Here is a 17,853-nt window from a genome sequence, read left to right as displayed (position 1 = left end):
CGTGTTTTCTTACTACCCAGCTTTCATTTAGTTTTATTACTTACTGAGTTGGCGTACTCACATTACTCCTTGCACCCTGTGTGCAGATCCAGGAGTCTCGGGTTGCGATAGCGAGTGTTGATTTGGCTTCCAGCAGGCCTTCGGAGTTGACTAGGTAGGTGCTTAGTGTTCGCAGCCCAGTGCTTCTCCTTCCTATCTTATTCAGCTTTATATTGGCATTGTTTTCGGACTATGTTGTATTTCCTTATTTATAGACGAATTGTAGTTGCTCATGACTGGTGACACCCCGATGTCGGGTTGTGTTATATATTTTTTCGCACTGTTTAAACTTCTATTATAGGATTTTAGCTAATTAATGGTTTTAAATGACTTATTATGTACTTATGGTTAGTTTTGGGGTTTGTGTCGGCTGGCCTAGTTTCATGTTAAGCGCCATCACGACCAGCTCAGTTTTAGGGTCATGATAAATATATTTTTGTATTGTGTGTTTGTGCCTTAATTAGAGTATTCTTAAAAGCAACTTGATCATGCACGCAACCGTACGAATTACAGGACTCGGGGAATGCCTAACACCTTCTCCCTGAGTCAATGAACCCCCTTACCTAGAGTTTCTGGTGCAGTCAGTTTTAGAGTCAAATGTGTTTTGAAAGAACAAATCATTTCTAAAAACGGTGACCTGACACACTGAAACCAAATGTCAGGTGGCGACTCTGAAAAATCTTCTGAACACAATTTTTTTTCACTTTCTAAATGAAAACCCTTTTGAGCTTTAAAAAACTACCTTTTTGTTATTTTAAAAGGGATTAGTAAGGTGAAAAAAAAGGTGTGACAAGGGGAGGAGGAGAGCACAAGAAACATGGGGACTTGGGGGAAAGGGGGTGAGGAGAGTAGCATAAAAAATTATTTTCCTAAAAAATATTTTCTACTCTCTAACCAAACACTAGAAAATATTTTTCGAAAATTGTTTTTCACTCACCAACCAAACAATGAAAAATAAGTGGTAAAACCACTAATTTCCATGAAAACATTTTCTAGGAATACCAAACACATCCTAAAATGCAAGAAGAGAGTAGAATGCAGAGTATAGAGCTATTCAAAGATTATTTTATTAGTACAATAAAGGAAGCAGTAAAATAAATATTTATCCGCCCTCGAATATTAACATTAAATAAATAAATAATTTAGATTTTAACAGTAAGCAAAATCGTCAAAACTAAAAATGAACTACTCCAATCTAGCCCAATCCAACCCTTATGAGATGGAAAAACGAAAAATTACATAGTGTACCTAACTTATATATTATATTTACTATTCGTGGCTATACTTTCAGAAAATCGATATTCGTAGTTATATTTGAATTATATAGAAAATTCACCTGTTTTTATGTATTTTGAGGGAGGAATTTTCTGAAAATCTTTGTATCTGTATTTCGCCTTGATTTTACACCATGTATATATTTTTTTATAGGTATGGATGTATTTTCTTTTACACCATGTATGTTTGACTGTATTTTGTGGTTATGTACCTATGTATATACACATCTATATTTCTGTATCGCGTTGGTTATATTCGTTATACGAACGGAAACAGTTGACATAAGTTGTATTCATTGCATGAACGAACACAGTGAATACAAATGCCTGGCAAGGAAAAATTTGCTAAATGATAAATATTGAAACAATAGTTGTAAATTGTAATTAAATATGAAATTATAGTGCTTTCTAAAATTTTCTCGTGGAAAAATCAACAGCCCAACCCACTCAATCCTTTAAATTGGGGGGATTTGCATCTATCCCGCTTTTTGGGTCACGTTTTAACTTGTGCCCGCTTTGTAAAAAAATTGCAAGCGTATCCACTTTTTCGCGTAACTTCAGCATACGGGGCTGAAGTAGCAAAGACAATCACGCAAAACTTCAACATTCTAGTAGACGGGCCTGAAGTAGCAAATGCAATATGCTGAAGTTCTTTTGTCCTGGATAAGATGTTGAAGTTATTTAGTTCATTTGTAAAAACTTCAGCACTAAAATAGCTGAAGTTTTTTTGTCATGGATTCATTAGTTTTGTCATAAAACTTTTTCAAAAACTTCAGTAGAAGATGCTGAAGTTATTTAGTTCGTTTGTAAAAACTTCAGCATTAAATAAGCTGAAGTTTTTTTTGTCTTGGATAAGTTTTTTCAAAAACTTCAGCAGAAGATGCTGAAGTTATTTAGTTCATTTGTAAAAACTTCAGCACTATATAAGCTGAAATTTTTTTGTTCTGGATTCATTAGTTTTGTCATAAAGCTTTTTTAAAAACTTCAGCAGAAGATGTTGAAGTTATTTAGTTCATTTGTAAAAACTTCATCACTATATGAGCTGAAGTTTTTGAAAAGGTTTTCTAACATACTAGATAAATAATCATCTTATTCTTTCATAGTGTATTACTACTATAAAATAATCAGATTGCCAACAATATCCAAATCATAAAGTTTGGAAATAATAAACGTGAAAAGAACAGAATTACATGAACATATTTCACAAATTATTGTCTACTAACTTACGTAATTATTTATAATTTATTTTTAAATAATCTGATAAACATACTTATGGAAATTATCCCATGAACTGAAGTTTCATAACAGCACCAACAACATCAGAAGGAAGAAGAAGAAGAAGAACACGAATGAGGAGAAGGAGGAGGAGAAAGAGGGCTGAAGTTGTTTAAAAAATGAGTACAAGTTAAAACTTTTTAAAAAAATGGATATAGGTTAAATGGAGGCGACCAAATAGGGCGCCCCGTGCAATTTTTACTTCAAATTGTAAGTGTTACACTAAGCAGGCTGCAGGCTGGCCCATGGGCTAATCCAATTATTTCTTAAATAAAAATCTATGAAAAAGTTAAATCTTAGGGGCATCTGCATCTATACCCGCTTTTTGGGTTTTGTTTTAACTTGTGTCCGCTTTGCAAAAAAAATTACAAGCGTACCCACTTTTTTGCGTAACTTCAGCATACGGGGATGAAGTAGCAAAGGCAATCACGCAAAACTTCAGCATTCTAGTAGACGAGACTGAAGTAGCAAGTGTGCTGAACCAAGTGTGCTAAAGTTTTTGTTTGTAATTGCTGAAGTTTTTATTTTTGTAGAGCTGAAGTTTTTATTTTGTAACTGGCAAACTTCAGCTCTAGAGCCGAAGTTTTTGTTTGTAACTGGCGAACTTCAGCTCTAGAGCTAAAGTTTTTGTTTGTAACTGGCGAACTTCAGCTCTAGAGTCTTCTTCCCTTCATAATGATACTGTCACGAAAACATGAAAATAACTGCTTTATTGTCACATAAAGCATTCAATAGCAAGGATACCTCATCTTATAACTCTCTAATCGGACCAATTATTTAGATGATTAGTTCAACAACTAAACCATCCAAATGAACTGTTAATCGATATTTGATAAAACAAGGAACTTTTTAATAATTTACATAAACCAATATGCTGCTGCTAATGCCATGCATTATCAAATAGGATATGTAGCTTTGTCATTTAACAGATCATCTATTGCCACCATTCAATCAAGCAAGGACCTTTAGTCACGGACTTCAGAAAGAGGTTAAGGGCGGATATAACTTTGAGGAGGAGAAAGAGGGATGTAGTTGTTTAAAAAGTGGGTACAAGTTAAAAGTTTAAAAAAAATGGGTATGGGTTAAATGATGGCAACCAAATAGGGCGCCCCGTGCAATTTTTACAATTTTTGGGTAGAGAAAATCCTCTAAATGGTATATGTAAATACAGTTTATCAACTTTTTATTTGTTAAAGGATAATAATGTGTAAAAGCTTATATTCTTTATTAGTAATTTCATTCAAGAACTTGAAGTAGTCACATTTTCACCCTAAATTTTGATTAGATTGATCGGATCATAATTATATGAGTTAAATTCCACCCTAGTTTATGTCCAAACATAATTTTAGTGTCTTAATTTTTTTTAAATTTTATAATACATTACTTCAACTTCAACTCATATATTGCTGAATTTCCTACTTAATTTTCTTCTCATAAAACCTTAAAACAACACATTGTTGCCGCTTTCTGTTTTATACTATTTATAAATATAAATATGAGTAACTGTCACAATAAATAAAAAAGTAATTGTCACATTAACCTAGCTTTGGATATATATATATATATATATATATATATATATATATATATAGTTGAAATTTGAAAAAAAATAATTTTTAAATTTTGTTAAAAAATTATTTTTGGAAGTTGAAGTTATATTTGAATATGTATTTTATTTGAAAAGATTTAAATTTTATGAGTGAAAGAAAAAAAATTATCTATTAGAACCTAAAAAATTTTGTTCAAAAAAATTAATTAAATTCCATAAATAAATAATGTAAATATATTTTTAATATAAAAGAAATCTATGTCCAAACGGATCGTATCAGAATTCATAGATTCGGTTCAGGACTGGGGCAGACAAGTATAAAAACGGCATCGTTCCATACAATACTTGTTCGGGTGTAGTAGCAGCACACTCCTATTAGGTAAGGAAAAGAGAGAAAAGGAAGTGGCGGCGAGAGAGATGGAGGAAGAAGAGCACGAAGTGTACGGAGGAGAAATCCCGATGGAAGCTGAAATGGAAGCTGACATGGAGCATCACGGCGGTGCCGCCGATGATGATGCCGTTAAGGTTGGTACCACCTTATCTTTTTCTTTTTCTTGCTGTGTTTTGTTTATAAAAAAAAAACCTAATTAGCATTGGATCTGAATTCTTTTGAAATTTGAAGGAATTGGATGAGATGAAGAAACGATTAAAGGAGATGGAAGATGAAGCTGTTGCTCTCCGTGAGATGCAAGCCAAAGTTGAAAAAGAAATGGGTTCTGTTCAAGGTCTCTCTTTTTATCCTTGATTTATGTTTGATCTTTTGCTTTTAGTGGATGTATGTTTAGATGTTCCGACAATTTCCGTAATATTTTTTAATCTTTGGACCAATCAGAAGAAAATTGTGATGTTTGGATTATTGGATCTAAATAAGGATGCTTTTTCTGTGTTAAACCCCTGAAAAGAATTCCTGCTGCTTGCCCTATTTGAGACTACTAAAAGGATACTTCTTTTCACATAGAGTTTGCTATAGTAACTGATTAAAATATTACCGAGACATTGATGGATTTCAGCTTATGGTTGGAAATAAAAGCTCCAATTTTTACTACAGCGAGCTGTAAAATTTTCAGCTCCTCTTATTTGACCTAATTAAATTACTTATTCTGCTCTATGAACACGGACAAAGAGAAATTTTTGTTTTTATCTCCTTTCTGCAGTAGCGTAGTGGAATCATACGAGGCCCAAATTGAGTGGAGTTGATATGGAGGATTCATATAGCCAAAGCCAGTCCTAAGTAGTTTGGGGTGGAAGCCTAATTGTTGTTTTACTCTGTCTGGAGTAACAAACAAAGATTATTATTGATTATGAAAGAACGAAAGCATGAAGATTGAAGAAAGCATGAATCCTGGGAAGTGTGACTTTTAATAGGACCAAAACAGTAATACCCGTAATGGGTTACTTCTCATTTGTGTTTTTCCCGTAAATTCCTCCTTTTGCTTCTTATCTGTTATCTCTAGTTCTTGATTGTGCATTGACTATCTTTTTCAACGCAGCTGATCAAATATCCACTAATTTAACCAATTTTCAATTTAAAAAAGAGTAAAGTATCAAAGTGAGGTCTCTTAGCCTAAAATATGAGTAATGACGTAGTTTAACGAATGAAAATCAATTGCAGGAAATGCCAGTGTGACCAAAAGCATTTCTATGAATTGCAATGTAATTAGTCGGCTATCACAAAGATTAAACTTGAAATTTTCAGTAACTTAGAAACTGGAATTCAATTTTCTCTTTGTTTCATGATTGTTATTGCATTGTTTGTTTATTTTCTCAATTTCTCTTTTACATGGACTAATCATTTGTCGAACCATTTGTTATGCAGATCCTGCTAGTGCAGCTGCTTCTCAGGCAAGCCGTGAGGAAGTGGATTCAAGATCAATATTTGTTGGCAATGTAAGAACCTGACACCTGTAATTTCTAATTGCTGATTGCATTCTTGGAGAAGCTTTACTTGATCCAAGGATGTTTTCAGATAAAAACTTGTTGTGTGTGTGGTTAAGCCATTTGTTTGATTTTCCAGTGGAGCTAATTTTGTTGCTTATATTTGATAATCTTAAACTTAGTATATGTGAGCTTGCCCATATTACCGATTCCAAGCCCCATAACGGATGGTTGTGGACTTGTGGTAGGCTGGTAGCCAGATTGCAATGAGTTAATTTGTGAATCCTCACAATATTGGATACGTTGTGACATACTTATTTTTGGACATGTGTTTAACCGTTTGAATGATGGAAAAAAGCATGCCCAAATCAAGAGAAACTTATAGAGATTCATGTAGTAGACACCACCTGTTTGTATTGAGACATAGTAATGTTGTTGTACATTTGATAGTGCCGCTGTTTAATATAAGTATGTATATGCATGCAAAATGAGTTTGTTGATGCAGTGTACGTTTCAGTTTGGTCAGCAAGTGCATATTTGTATTGCATACGCCTGTGTTACGACTCTAGTGTCTCTTTGGCATACATGTATCAGCATTTTGTTGGATCTGGTCTAATTGCTTCTGGATACTTTTCCTTTTTCCGAAAAGAAGTACTAGTATATACCAACGAAGGTGATTGTCATTTTGGAGTGCAACATAAAGTCTTGACAATATCACAAACTTCCTTCTCCAATTTAAAATAAAAACAACACTGCTTTTTATCATCCTATGACATATTTCAACTGGCTGCTCTCTTTTGTTTGAAACTATCAATCAGACACATCTCCATGTGACTCTAGTACAATGATCTAGTCATGAATTTTCTCTTAGGTTTGGATCTAGACTAACCGAGTGTCTATTATGGGTTGGAGGAAGTACTATAAAGTTGTATATTTGTTTCAGAATTGAACATTTGTCGGGGGCACCGGCTTTATGATGAACAATTGAGTATTGTAATGTATAAGCTCAAATAATATGAGGCAACTCTTAAGGTTAAATTTCCTTTGTGAGATAACCTTCTTGGGATCATCATATTTTTTTGACCCCATGAGTGCTTTTCAGTTACTATTTGGAAGAATAAAGGATGATTTTGATTCATTTTACAATCTGTCACCAAGGGTTTTGTGGACTTGTGTTTAGTCTGTTTTAGTTTGGGAATTCTGAACTGGTATCCGGTGGTAAAATTATATACTTGAAATCCTGAGTAGGGGGCTAGCTTTTGTACAAAGTATGTTCTAGTTCCATTGTAGCCAAGGACAATTTCTGTTCCTTTCTAAAGCTGTTAGTACTTCTTGAGGCACCGCAGGTATAATTTTCTGTCACGTCGGGATATGAAAGAAGTAATGTATATTATTTCCTGTAAGCATTGGAAGCATATTTTTGTTCCTAATTCATGTGTCTCGGCTCTAAAGAATTGCAGCGTCTTGGCCTATCTCATTATGGATGTGTGGTGTTAGAACATGAACAGTTAAATGTTTCTGCAGTGTGATCTTGTTTGCGGTGTTAGTTATAATGGTTCAACATCTTCGCTTCTTTTTGTTACATATGGTGTTTAGCAAATATTTTTGAAATGATAGAACTTGATCTTAACCTGAATTTTGCATCATTTTCTTTGTTTCTTCTCTTGCAATGTCTTAACTTCTTGGTCATTGTCTCTTTACTTGTAGTTATTAGGAATGTTTCTTCTTCTTGATGATCTCTTCATTTTGGTTTGACTTCGATGCATCTTGAGAGTCATGCTTTGACTTTCTGTCACTATAATCGCAGGTGCATTTTCTGCATAGCGCTGGCACCATATTATTTGATGGTGGAAGAGAGTTCTGATTTTGAATACTTCTTTTAAGAGGCACTTTACCTGTATGTTGACTTGTAAAAAGTTTGGAAATTGAAAGGAAGCAAAAAAGAAGAGAGAAAAAAAAGAGAAAAATAAAGCTTAAAAGAAGATAAAAAAAGCATGAGAAAAAAAAATATTGTGAAGCCCCACTGGAGAAAAAGATGAAATTGAAAATACAATTTTGGAGGTGAGAGGCAAAGAAAAAGAATGAGAAAATGGAAAAGAATATTTGGGGGGCGTGAGATCGACACCGCAAAAGTCATTTCTTTGTTAAAGTATTTTCACTTTAGGTTCAAGTTTCTACCTTCTTGCAAGAAGAAACGTACACCTGCCTATATAAAGCGGACAGCCATTATTACTGTCATGCAAATTCTAGTTGCCGAGTCTGGTTGCTGCAGGCAGCTGGTGGACATGGGTATTCAGATATGACTAGCTATTTAAGCCTGATGCGGTGAGGTGTCATTACTCTTTGCCTTTGACCTTATCTCATATTTCTTCTATGGCGACCCAAATTATTATACTGAACCATATGATCTGCTCTATCCTGTGCTTGTATGGTGATGTGGCAGTCAGTTGCCATTGTACCTACAATATGTCTCGTTGGGATGAAAGAATGAGGGATGAGATGTATGTCTTGTTTGGTTAAGATTAAAAGAAGATGGTCAAACATTTTAACCCCTTCCAAAGTTGCACGGAAGAGAAATAAATATCTCTGGACTTGTAATTGATTGATGAAAGTGTTTCTTGAAACCACCTAGCTAGTTAAATCCTTTTAGGGCATTGAAGTTATTTATAGTGGGGACAGTTGATTTTACAGCAACAGAAGTTGAAATTTTCTCTTTTGGTATCAAGCATAAGTAAAGCCAGCAAAAATAATGGTACTGTGCTGGGATGATCTTTCGATTGGCGTTTGGGAGGTGTTGGGTGCAAAATAGTTTCTCTTCGTTTATATGCTGTGATACCAGGATGTGTTATACTATAATATTTGAAAGTTTATCAAATTGTGTTTGGACATGTATTTCACTTGGAAAAAGTTTGAAATTTTGTATGAGCCATTATTTTAATCTTGGAAAAAAAAGAAAAACCATTATCTTAATTGAAATACTCAACCAGTTTTTCAACTTCAAATTCTCCATTCAAGTTGTAGTTGCAATAATTCATAAAAGTAGAAAATAAATTTTTCATTATTTGCAAATAACATGTAAATCCAAATGCTTAGAAGTGCAAATAAGAAATTTAGCTCTCTGTGAAGTGTCAAATTCCCTATTTCATTGTCACTTTCAGTTACCAGCTCGTGTTTAATGAATTTCATGGGACAGGTTGATTATGCATGTACCCCGGAGGAAGTTCAGCAGCATTTCCAGGCATGTGGCACTGTGAATCGAGTTACTATTCTAACTGATAAGTTTGGTCAACCTAAAGGTTTTGCATATGTTGAATTCGTTGAACAAGAAGCTATTCAGGAGGCACTTCAGCTGAATGAGTCCGAACTGCATGGACGCCAGTTGAAGGTAAAAATCTTTTTCCCATCTTTTATTTGAATAAAACTATTGCTCTCCATCAACCAGCCACATTTCTGGTAGGAGAAAAGATATAGAAACAGGAAAAGCTCGCTGCAAAATAGGATGTGGGATATATTGAATGGGCTGTGACAATTCAGAAGTATCAAGCTTATTATGGTGTTGCATCTTTTATATAACAACCACAACAAAAAACCCGGTGTAATCCCACAAGTGGGATCTGGGGAGGGTAGTGTGTACGCAGACCTTTTGAAGGTAGAGTGGTTGTTTCCGATAGACCCTCGGCTCGAAAAAAAAAGCATGGAAAGGAAAAGAAGCAGCACAACAGGAAGATAGTGCGATAGCTGAAGCAAAAGAAACAATAGATAGTACGACTACCTTATATAGATAGAAAATCTATCATCTTATTGTTCTGTCTTGCTGATCTTTTCACTTGTCAGACTTTAACATATAAAATGATATATGGTTCACCGAGCAGCATATATGGGGATTGTAGTGTTGCATACATGGATTGAGAATATGATTGTGGAAGGGATAGCTTAAATGGAGGATATGATTGTTGTTCAATCAGACAACCAAACACCTGAGTCCCTTTTATAAAAAAATTTAGTTCTGTATTTGCAACCAAATTATAACTTTTACGGAGGTGAACATGCCTTTCTTATTTTACAACCAAAAATCAGATAATCAATCAGCTCGTACAGTTTAATATTTAAAAATCCAACACTTCACATCCGCTTGTGATTCTCCCTCTATTGCAGGTTATGCCCAAGAGAACTAATGTTCCAGGGATGAAGCAGTTTCGTGGTAGGCGCTTCAATCCTTATATGGCTTACGGATTCAGAAGGCCTTATACACCTCCTTATTTCTACTCCCCTTATGGATTCGGGTGAGTGTTTGATTCAGTTGATTATCTCAGGCTTTGACAGTTCCAAGTGGATGAATCACATGTATATTGTTTTGTATGCTACAGGAAAGTTCCAAGGTTCAGGAGGGCTACGCGGTTCATGCCTTACTATTAAAAGATGTGAATCATAAAAGATCATGATGCTGTCAATTGGGACGCATCTTTTTCCGTTTCTCCATGTGTCAGCTGGGTTTTTATGTTGAGACATTATAGTAGTTGACTAGCATAAGTTTATGTAGCCTTCCTGCATTTGATCTTTAGGAAAATCTCTTATGTATTGGTATTCTTGAAGTATTTACCTATTTGAAACACAGTATACTTGAACCATTTCTGTGGAGTATTGGGGAGTTAGCAACTATCTTGATAGAATGAAGTTCAGCTTTCTTGCTTCTCGGAATTACACCTGGGACTGTGTTGAGTAGGCCATAATATAGATTGCACTCTTGGCCTACGAAAATAGGCACCCAGCTTGTGTGCAAGATTAAGGCTAGTTTTGGTGCTTATTTTAGGATAAAAAAATACTTGTTCTTGGAAATGCAATGAAAGAATAACATCTAGAGAGTGCAATGGATAAGTAATACAACCCCTGCAATATGCATCTGAAGGGATCGTTTGAAAGGGCAGTTTTGTCTTTATACATGCTTATTCATGTAATAAAAATTGGGGGCATTTGCATCTATACCCGTTTTTTGTGTTACGTTTTAACTTGTGTGCCCGTTTTGCAAAAAAAATTGCAAGCGTACCCGTTTTTTCGCATAACTTCAGCATACGGGGCTGAAGTAGCAAAGACAATTACACAACTTTAGCATTCTAGTAGCTGGGCCTGAAGTTCAGCTCTAGAGCTGAAGTTTTTGTTTTGTAACTGGCGAAATTTTTGTTTTGTAACTGGCGAACTTCAGCTCTAGAGCTGAAATTTTTGTTTTTGTAACTGGCGAACTCCAGCTCTAGAGCTGAAGTTTTTATCGAAGGAAGTTTTTGTTTTGTATCTTGGGACAATCCTGAACATCCCAATCCTTTAATTTGATTAAAAAAAATAAGCTACTTAATTTGACTCACCAGTAGCAGCGACAAGGAGAAGACAGAAGAGAAGGGCAACGAAGGCTGTGTATTTAGCCATATCTAGCTTGTTTTCCTTTTGGATTTCTTGGTGAGGAAACTGGCAACAACAATGGTGATATTTATAGCATGGTATATGCTCAACATTGTCAACTTAATTCATTTTTTGACTAATTCAAGCATTCACATCATTATTATGTACATGAGAAAGTAAAAAGAATTAGTCTAGGTGATTCTTTTGATTCCCTATAAGATTATGAATTGGAAGAAGAAGAAGAAGAAAAGAAGAAGAAGAAGAAGGAGGAGGAGGAGGAGGAGGAGGAGGAGGAGGAGGAGGAGGAGGAGGAGGAGGAGGAGGAAAAAGGGGCTGAAGTTATTTAAAAAGTGGGCACAAGTTTAAGATTTTTTTAAAAATTGGTATAGGTTAAATGAAGGCGATCAAATAGGGCGCCTCGTGCAATTTTTACTAAAAATTATGGTATTGCTATGTATAAGAGTAATATTAGTTATACATAGATTGAAAATACTATCAACAAGGGATTAATAATACTAAAGCTAATACATGTATTATTTTTCCTAATGCATCCTACCAAATATCAGTGTGAAAAGAACTAAGGAAATCAAATATCTCATCCACGTGTACATTTTCATTTTTAGACCAAAAGGCTAAGCTAAATTGTACTATAATTTTTATTTTTTATTTTATTTTTGCCTTGAAAGGATATTTGATTTCTCTCCCTCTACACAGTCAAAGATGATGAACTCTGCTGGAAAACTTTGCAGATGTTTCTTAATGAAAACAACCTATTCGTTATCAGTATCCACTCAAGACAACCAAACCACTTCTGTTAATGAGAACCTAAAGGGGTATGAAATAGAGTGACACCTCAAAAAGTACTTAATTTTTTTTTTTTTAGGCGAGCGCCTAGGGCTAGTTTTCATTAATAAAAGAAAAGAAAAATACAACAATTCGGAATATGAAAATAATTCGCAAACAAATTCGCCTAGGGCTCTTCCAAACAAATTTTCCGCAATATGGAAATAATTCGGAAAATCATATCTTTACGGCTTGTTTGGATGGTTGTTATCTGTTGCCTTGTATCGTATTATTACTTTAAATACAATATTTATTTTGATTGTTATTTAAATTTTATTGTATCATTAGTATCGTATAGTTAAATACTTAAATCCGTCATCACGTAATGACCAAAAGTGCTATGCTATGCTATGCTATGCTGTGCTATGCTACATGATACATTATGAACGACACATAACAACCATCCAAACAAGCTGTTAGAGACTAACTCAAGCAAAATAATCCTCACATCAAATGGACCATAATCTTAACCAAAAGAATATTTACTATAAATTGGATACACCATAACACTGTTGTATCAACAATAAAATCTGAAATCGTTACCTAAGCTGGAACACACTATTTCTCTCTTACTTATGGCTACTTGCGACTTAACAACAAATCATATCACCTAACACATAAGTAATAGACCTAGTGAACACAACATACTTGTTGGATGAACAATTACAAAGTACATTCCTTAATAGACAAAATATGTTGATCCCCTCGAGAATACAAATGGCTCATCAAGAAGGAATTCAAAATGTAAAGGAAATGATCATAAGACTTTGCAACGTACTCCAATCATCTTTAAAACCTTTGTTGAACTAGAAGCACTGTGATAAGAACTGGAAACAACAGCAGAAAATTAACTCATGCCTCTAGATATTAATATAGGTTTATAACAGTCATTGACATGATACAAAGTACAATGAGCATTACTCACGTTCTTTTTAATAACGGAGGTGTTCGGACCAGCTTGCATGCAACTCGACTAATCCACTCACTCAGAGGCGGATCCAGGATTTAAATCATATGGGTTCAACTTTTAAGGTTTTTAGCATTGAACCCATTATATTTTTAAAGTTATGGGTTCATATTCACTATTTTTGCAATTCTAATGAATTTTTTAATATAAATTTATACTCCGCGTCGAAAGTTATGAGTTCAGTTGAACCCGTTGGTTGTTCACTACATCCGCCTCTGCAATTCACTAGCACAGATAGCGGATAACTTTGCATTACTCATATGTTAACAAGGACTACAGTTTCTGATTAGTTCAGCTATCACCGCTGGAAACCCAGCGGTTGCTCGGCTGGGTACTACCTGTCATCTCACACTCCCAAAGTAAATTTTTCTTTCTTCTTCTATCTCTTCTCAGATCGCTCATGATGGGACCCCTTGTCTCCTTGTCTACATCGTCGAAGAGATGGTCTTAGGACCCCATCTCCCACAGTAAACATAACAATTTGATTATTCCTATTAGATATGGGTTTAAACTGACTACGACCAAAGTCGTGGCTACTTCAACCAAAAAAAGGGCAACCCCTATTCAAACCAAAAGAAGTACCTCACCTCACTTACGAAGAAGTTGTTAGAGCTGGGCTCTGAACCATGAGAGTTTGCTTTTTATCTTTCTTAGAGCGATGTAATCAATTAGGGAATCAGACCACTCCTGGTGTTTTAACTAGTCAAACAAGCAGGGTCGACAATACTTCCAAACACCTTTCCTAAGGTGTCTCTTTGAGGATCCAAGAAAATCACATAGACCTTGTTAGATTCTAGCTTTCACTTCACTCTTCTAATTGTTCTTCTTGGCTTCTCAACCTTTTTCGTCATAGTCAGTGAAACTAGACGAAAATCTAACTCCTACTCCAATCTCTCTTCATCACCTTAGCTAGATTTTAAGTTTTTTTTTTCTTTATAGTGTGCAGTTTGGAAGGGATGCTTCTATTTTCCTTAATAGTCTTCTTTATTTAGATAATTGCCAAAGCAATGAGTATATGGAGTAGCAAAGTGTAGCTGATACTTCCACAAAATAGAATAGAAACCATATCCCCTTTATCTCTTTTTCTATAGTTGTGGCCATCAGTGATAAGCAGGTCGCTATAAATAGACGACAACTGGACATTTGATATAGAAAATCATAATACAGCTCGAGGTTATGGCGAGTTGACAAGAGACAAATAGTAAATTATCAAGAGTTACCTTGAGTACCTTGTCAATCCAAGAAAGAACTACGCGATTGAATTGATTAAGTTGAGAGGATGGAGATCTTTGTTATATGAATAGGAAATTACATACAATCGAAAAGTAACAAACAGACACATAATTCACATATACATTGTAGAAAGCAAGCGAACTTTCATACGTAGAGTAGTACAAGTAGAGGTATTTAGCAGAGAAGAGAGTAGTATTATAGAACTTCTGGAAATTGAACAAGTAGAATTTGATCAGCAAACCTCAAGGAGATTGCGGCCAATCGTATCCAGAGTCCACAGCATTTAAGTCATCATAAAACCACATTTCGACATCCTCAATACTTTGGCCATCTTCCTCCCAATACACATCGGACATCTCATCGAAGTCGTCATCGTCCATGTCACCAGCCACAAAATCCCATGGTACATAGCCAGAAGAACTTGAATAATCAGAACAATTGTCCCAACCGTTCCTATCATAGCAATCTACGACAAGCGGACCGACCACCTTTAGCTGATGGAATTTCTTTACAAAATTTTCATCAAGGTTCACATTCCAACAACCTCTTACATCCAGTAGCTCAAGATGTCCACAGTTTTTAAGGACCTCGGTTATGCTTGTTGTACCAACCAGCATATAAGCAATCTCGAGCTGCTTGAGCTTCGGCATCGTACGGGCTATTGCAAGTGCTTCATCGTCTTGCGAAAGCTTGTCAATAACCTCAAGGGGATGCATTGTTCTACGCAAACCAGTGAGACATCTACAGTGCTTCCCTATGGCTCCAAGCGCTCTTGCTCCTATTTTTATGCAGTAGCTTACATCCAAAAATGTAATGTTCGAGAACATTCCGGCAACCTGTTCCACAGCGGAATCACCTATATCACTTTTTGGCAACCGCAACATCTGCAAAGATTTGGCACTAGCAAGCAAAACAGAAAACATTCACATTCAGTCAAAGTAACTCAATTTGACTTTAAATATAACATCTTAAAATATGTGATGTGTAGACTATTGCAGTGGCTGAGAGATGTAAATAGCGTCAAGAGGTGAAAAAGTACTAACTTGTTAGCAATGAATGTGAAGCTTGGTTCCCTGGAGAGACCAGAAACACAAAGCTTACGGAGAGAACCACAGCTTCTCGTAATAAGCAATTGAAGCATCCGATCAAGGTTATCAGGGCAGCAATTTTTGCTCCATTCCTCAATGTCGATCTCTTGCCAACAATAAGGACCTCTTGCCGCTTTTCTCCACGACTTGCAAACTCTTGGAACTATAGTTAATACGTCTTGAAGTGAAAGGTTCCTAAATATCATCCCAAGTGCATCAGGAATTAATTCATCCCACCGCCGAAACTCCTGATTGTCCATCTTAACTCATTTGTTTTTCTGCTAAAGTAATGAGATATATTTAGGATAAAGAATGTTTAATCACATTTCACCTATTTATTTTGAACTGTCACGATTGAAAGATTCCTTTGCCATCACAAAAATTATTATACAAAATGAACAAGATGCAAAAGAAGTGAAAACATCAGCAATTGACTAGTGAATAAGTGCAATCACAAACCTAAAATCAACTCAATCGAGGCAAAAACAACAACTACTACGCCTCAATTACAAACAAGTTGGAGTCAGCTATATGAATCCTTACTGACCATGTTATTCTATTTAAATCATCTCATGCCAGTATTATGCAAATAAAGAAAGGAAATCTAAAACTGAAAGGGAGAAAAGACTATCTAAGAGAAAAACAAGATTTCTCAAAAGACATCAAATGGTGATGACAAACAGCAGAAAGACACAATCTTTACACAGCCATGTTTGTTAACAATGGCAATAATAAAGAGAAAGGAAATCTAAAACTGAAAAACAAGATTTCTCAAAATGAAATCAAATTGGCAATGTCAAACAGCAGAAAGACACAATCTTTATACGAACATATTTATTAACTACCAATAAAAATGCTAAGAAAAGGGAAAATGAAGATAAAGGACCAACCTTTATTTATCCATATTGTACAGCAAAATACTAAAGAAATGAGATTCAATTGGCTCCAGAAATTACCATTTCCCAGTTGAGTAAATGCTGAAATCAACCAACACTCTGTTGACAAAAATGCTTAAATCAAGAAACAATCATCTTAAAAACTCAAGAAAAGCAATGACATTCTTGAAATTTCTGTATCAAAAAATATTGAAAATTTTCACCATTAAATATGAAGATACTCATATAATGCAAGTAAATAGAGGTATCTCTACAACCCCAAAAGCAAGAAACCACAATAATTGTATTACTCAAAGCTGATGAACAGAGGCTGAAGTCAGATGAACATGACTTTGTAGTTTAATGCAAAACTCAAAGAATGTAAAATGAAGAAAAGGGTGTCAGTAGAAGAGAAAAAAATACTCAAAAGAGCATAAAATTACCAAGATTTTTGTACACTTGGATCTGTGAAACACCGGTTTATCCGCCTAAAATGAAGGGTAAGAAGAATGTGAGTTTCAGTTAAAAGGGGGTGTTGTGTTGGTAGAAGAGAAACAAGAAGAGAGACAAAAGTAACAAGATTTGATAACAGGAAAAAAAAAATACTAACATGTGAAAGTGAAAAGTTCAAGAAATATCTCAGAAAGCAATGTGTGTAATTGTAAAAAGTAAAATGTATTGGGAATTTGGAATTGTATGTTTCTGAACTGGGGTATGGGGTTAGTACTTAGTACTACTACTGCTGATGTGTTGCTCCTTTTTGAGATTCACTTTAATACATACACAATATGTAAAAAGATATATACTACCCTCCCCAGACCTCACTTGTAAGATTATATTGGGTTGTTGTTGTTGTTGTTGTAATGTGTAAAAAGGTTATGTCAAATGTAACTACATATGATTAGGGCTGTGCATAATTTGGTAAATACCGAATTAACGTACCGAAACCGAAAATTTTGGTATTCGATATTCGATATTTTGGTATTTGGTATGGTATTTGGTTTAAGTTTTAAAAAAGAATTGGTATTAGGTATGATATTTGGTATTTTGAAATGAAATACCGTACCAAAATATATATTATATTACACAATACACATTTTATTAATTATAACATAAATATAAGAAATCTAAAATTTTAGTTTCCTTTATTCTCTAAATTCATCAATTAACTCTCTAATTGTTTTCTCTCTCTAGATTGGTATTTGTTGGTAATGGATAAAAATTTTGTCAACAAACGCTTTTAGTTTTGTACTTTTGAGTACTTTAATTAAGAATATTACCCTGTATGACTCTATGTACTAGTTAGTATTCACACCGAATAAACCGAAATTATCGAACCGAATAAACCAAAACCGAAAGGAGAAAAACCGAATCATACCGGATTTAATTAGGTACGGTATTGGTATAGCATTTTACAAAACCGAATACCGGAAATACCGAACCA

General features: G+C 34.8%; 2 protein-coding genes across 9 annotated transcripts; one reads left to right on the top strand and one right to left on the bottom strand.

The window, feature by feature from the left end:
- The first annotated feature begins 4,471 nt into the window (after positions 1–4,471).
- On the top strand, positions 4,472–10,640 carry LOC104210339 (polyadenylate-binding protein 2). Its single transcript, XM_009759220.2, has 6 exons — positions 4,472–4,662; positions 4,760–4,862; positions 5,954–6,024; positions 9,206–9,397; positions 10,168–10,295; positions 10,380–10,640. The coding sequence occupies exons 1-6, from the start codon at positions 4,555–4,557 to the stop codon at positions 10,426–10,428; spliced, it is 651 nt and encodes a 216-aa protein (XP_009757522.1). The 5' UTR covers positions 4,472–4,554; the 3' UTR covers positions 10,429–10,640.
- Positions 10,641–12,712: 2,072 nt separating this feature from the next.
- Positions 12,713–17,016, bottom strand: LOC104210340 (F-box protein FBW2-like). Of its 8 annotated transcripts, XM_009759221.2 has the most exons (5): positions 16,853–17,016; positions 16,425–16,529; positions 15,490–15,812; positions 14,688–15,346; positions 12,713–13,073 (listed from the first exon to the last, which is right to left on the bottom strand). In XM_009759221.2, the coding sequence occupies exons 3-4, from the start codon at positions 15,792–15,794 to the stop codon at positions 14,689–14,691; spliced, it is 963 nt and encodes a 320-aa protein (XP_009757523.1). In that variant the 5' UTR covers positions 15,795–15,812; positions 16,425–16,529; positions 16,853–17,016; the 3' UTR covers positions 12,713–13,073; position 14,688. The 8 variants fall into 8 exon arrangements, with proteins under 8 accessions (XP_009757523.1, XP_009757528.1, XP_009757527.1 ...); XM_009759226.2 differs by lacking the exon at positions 12,713–13,073 and having other exon boundaries at positions 14,451–15,346; positions 15,490–15,815; positions 16,491–16,529; positions 16,853–16,942; XM_009759225.2 differs by lacking the exon at positions 12,713–13,073 and having other exon boundaries at positions 14,451–15,346; positions 16,491–16,529; positions 16,853–16,942.
- Between the last annotated feature and the right edge of the window lie 837 nt (positions 17,017–17,853).

Source organism: Nicotiana sylvestris, chromosome 5 (genome assembly GCF_000393655.2).
Source record: "Nicotiana sylvestris chromosome 5, ASM39365v2, whole genome shotgun sequence".
Lineage (NCBI taxonomy): Eukaryota > Viridiplantae > Streptophyta > Magnoliopsida > Solanales > Solanaceae > Nicotiana > Nicotiana sylvestris.
The sequence above is the reverse complement of the archived record's forward strand: the minus strand, read 5'-3'. Positions and strand labels throughout refer to the sequence as shown.

What these genes read in the sequence shown, in the direction of transcription:
- LOC104210339 (XM_009759220.2), top strand. Translation starts at nt 4,555, where the DNA reads ATGGAGGAAGAAGAGCACGAAGTGTACGGAGGAGAAATCCCGATGGAA. An exon ending in CCGATGATGATGCCGTTAAG is followed by an intron (nt 4,663 to 4,759) that starts GTTGGTACCACC and finishes TGAAATTTGAAG; the next exon opens with GAATTGGATGAGATGAAGAA. An exon ending in GATCAATATTTGTTGGCAAT is followed by an intron (nt 6,025 to 9,205) that starts GTAAGAACCTGA and finishes TTCATGGGACAG; the next exon opens with GTTGATTATGCATGTACCCC.
- LOC104210340 (XM_009759221.2), bottom strand. Translation starts at nt 15,794, where the DNA reads ATGGACAATCAGGAGTTTCGGCGGTGGGATGAATTAATTCCTGATGCA. An exon ending in TTCACATTCATTGCTAACAA is followed by an intron (nt 15,347 to 15,489) that starts GTTAGTACTTTT and finishes TTTGCTTGCTAG; the next exon opens with TGCCAAATCTTTGCAGATGT.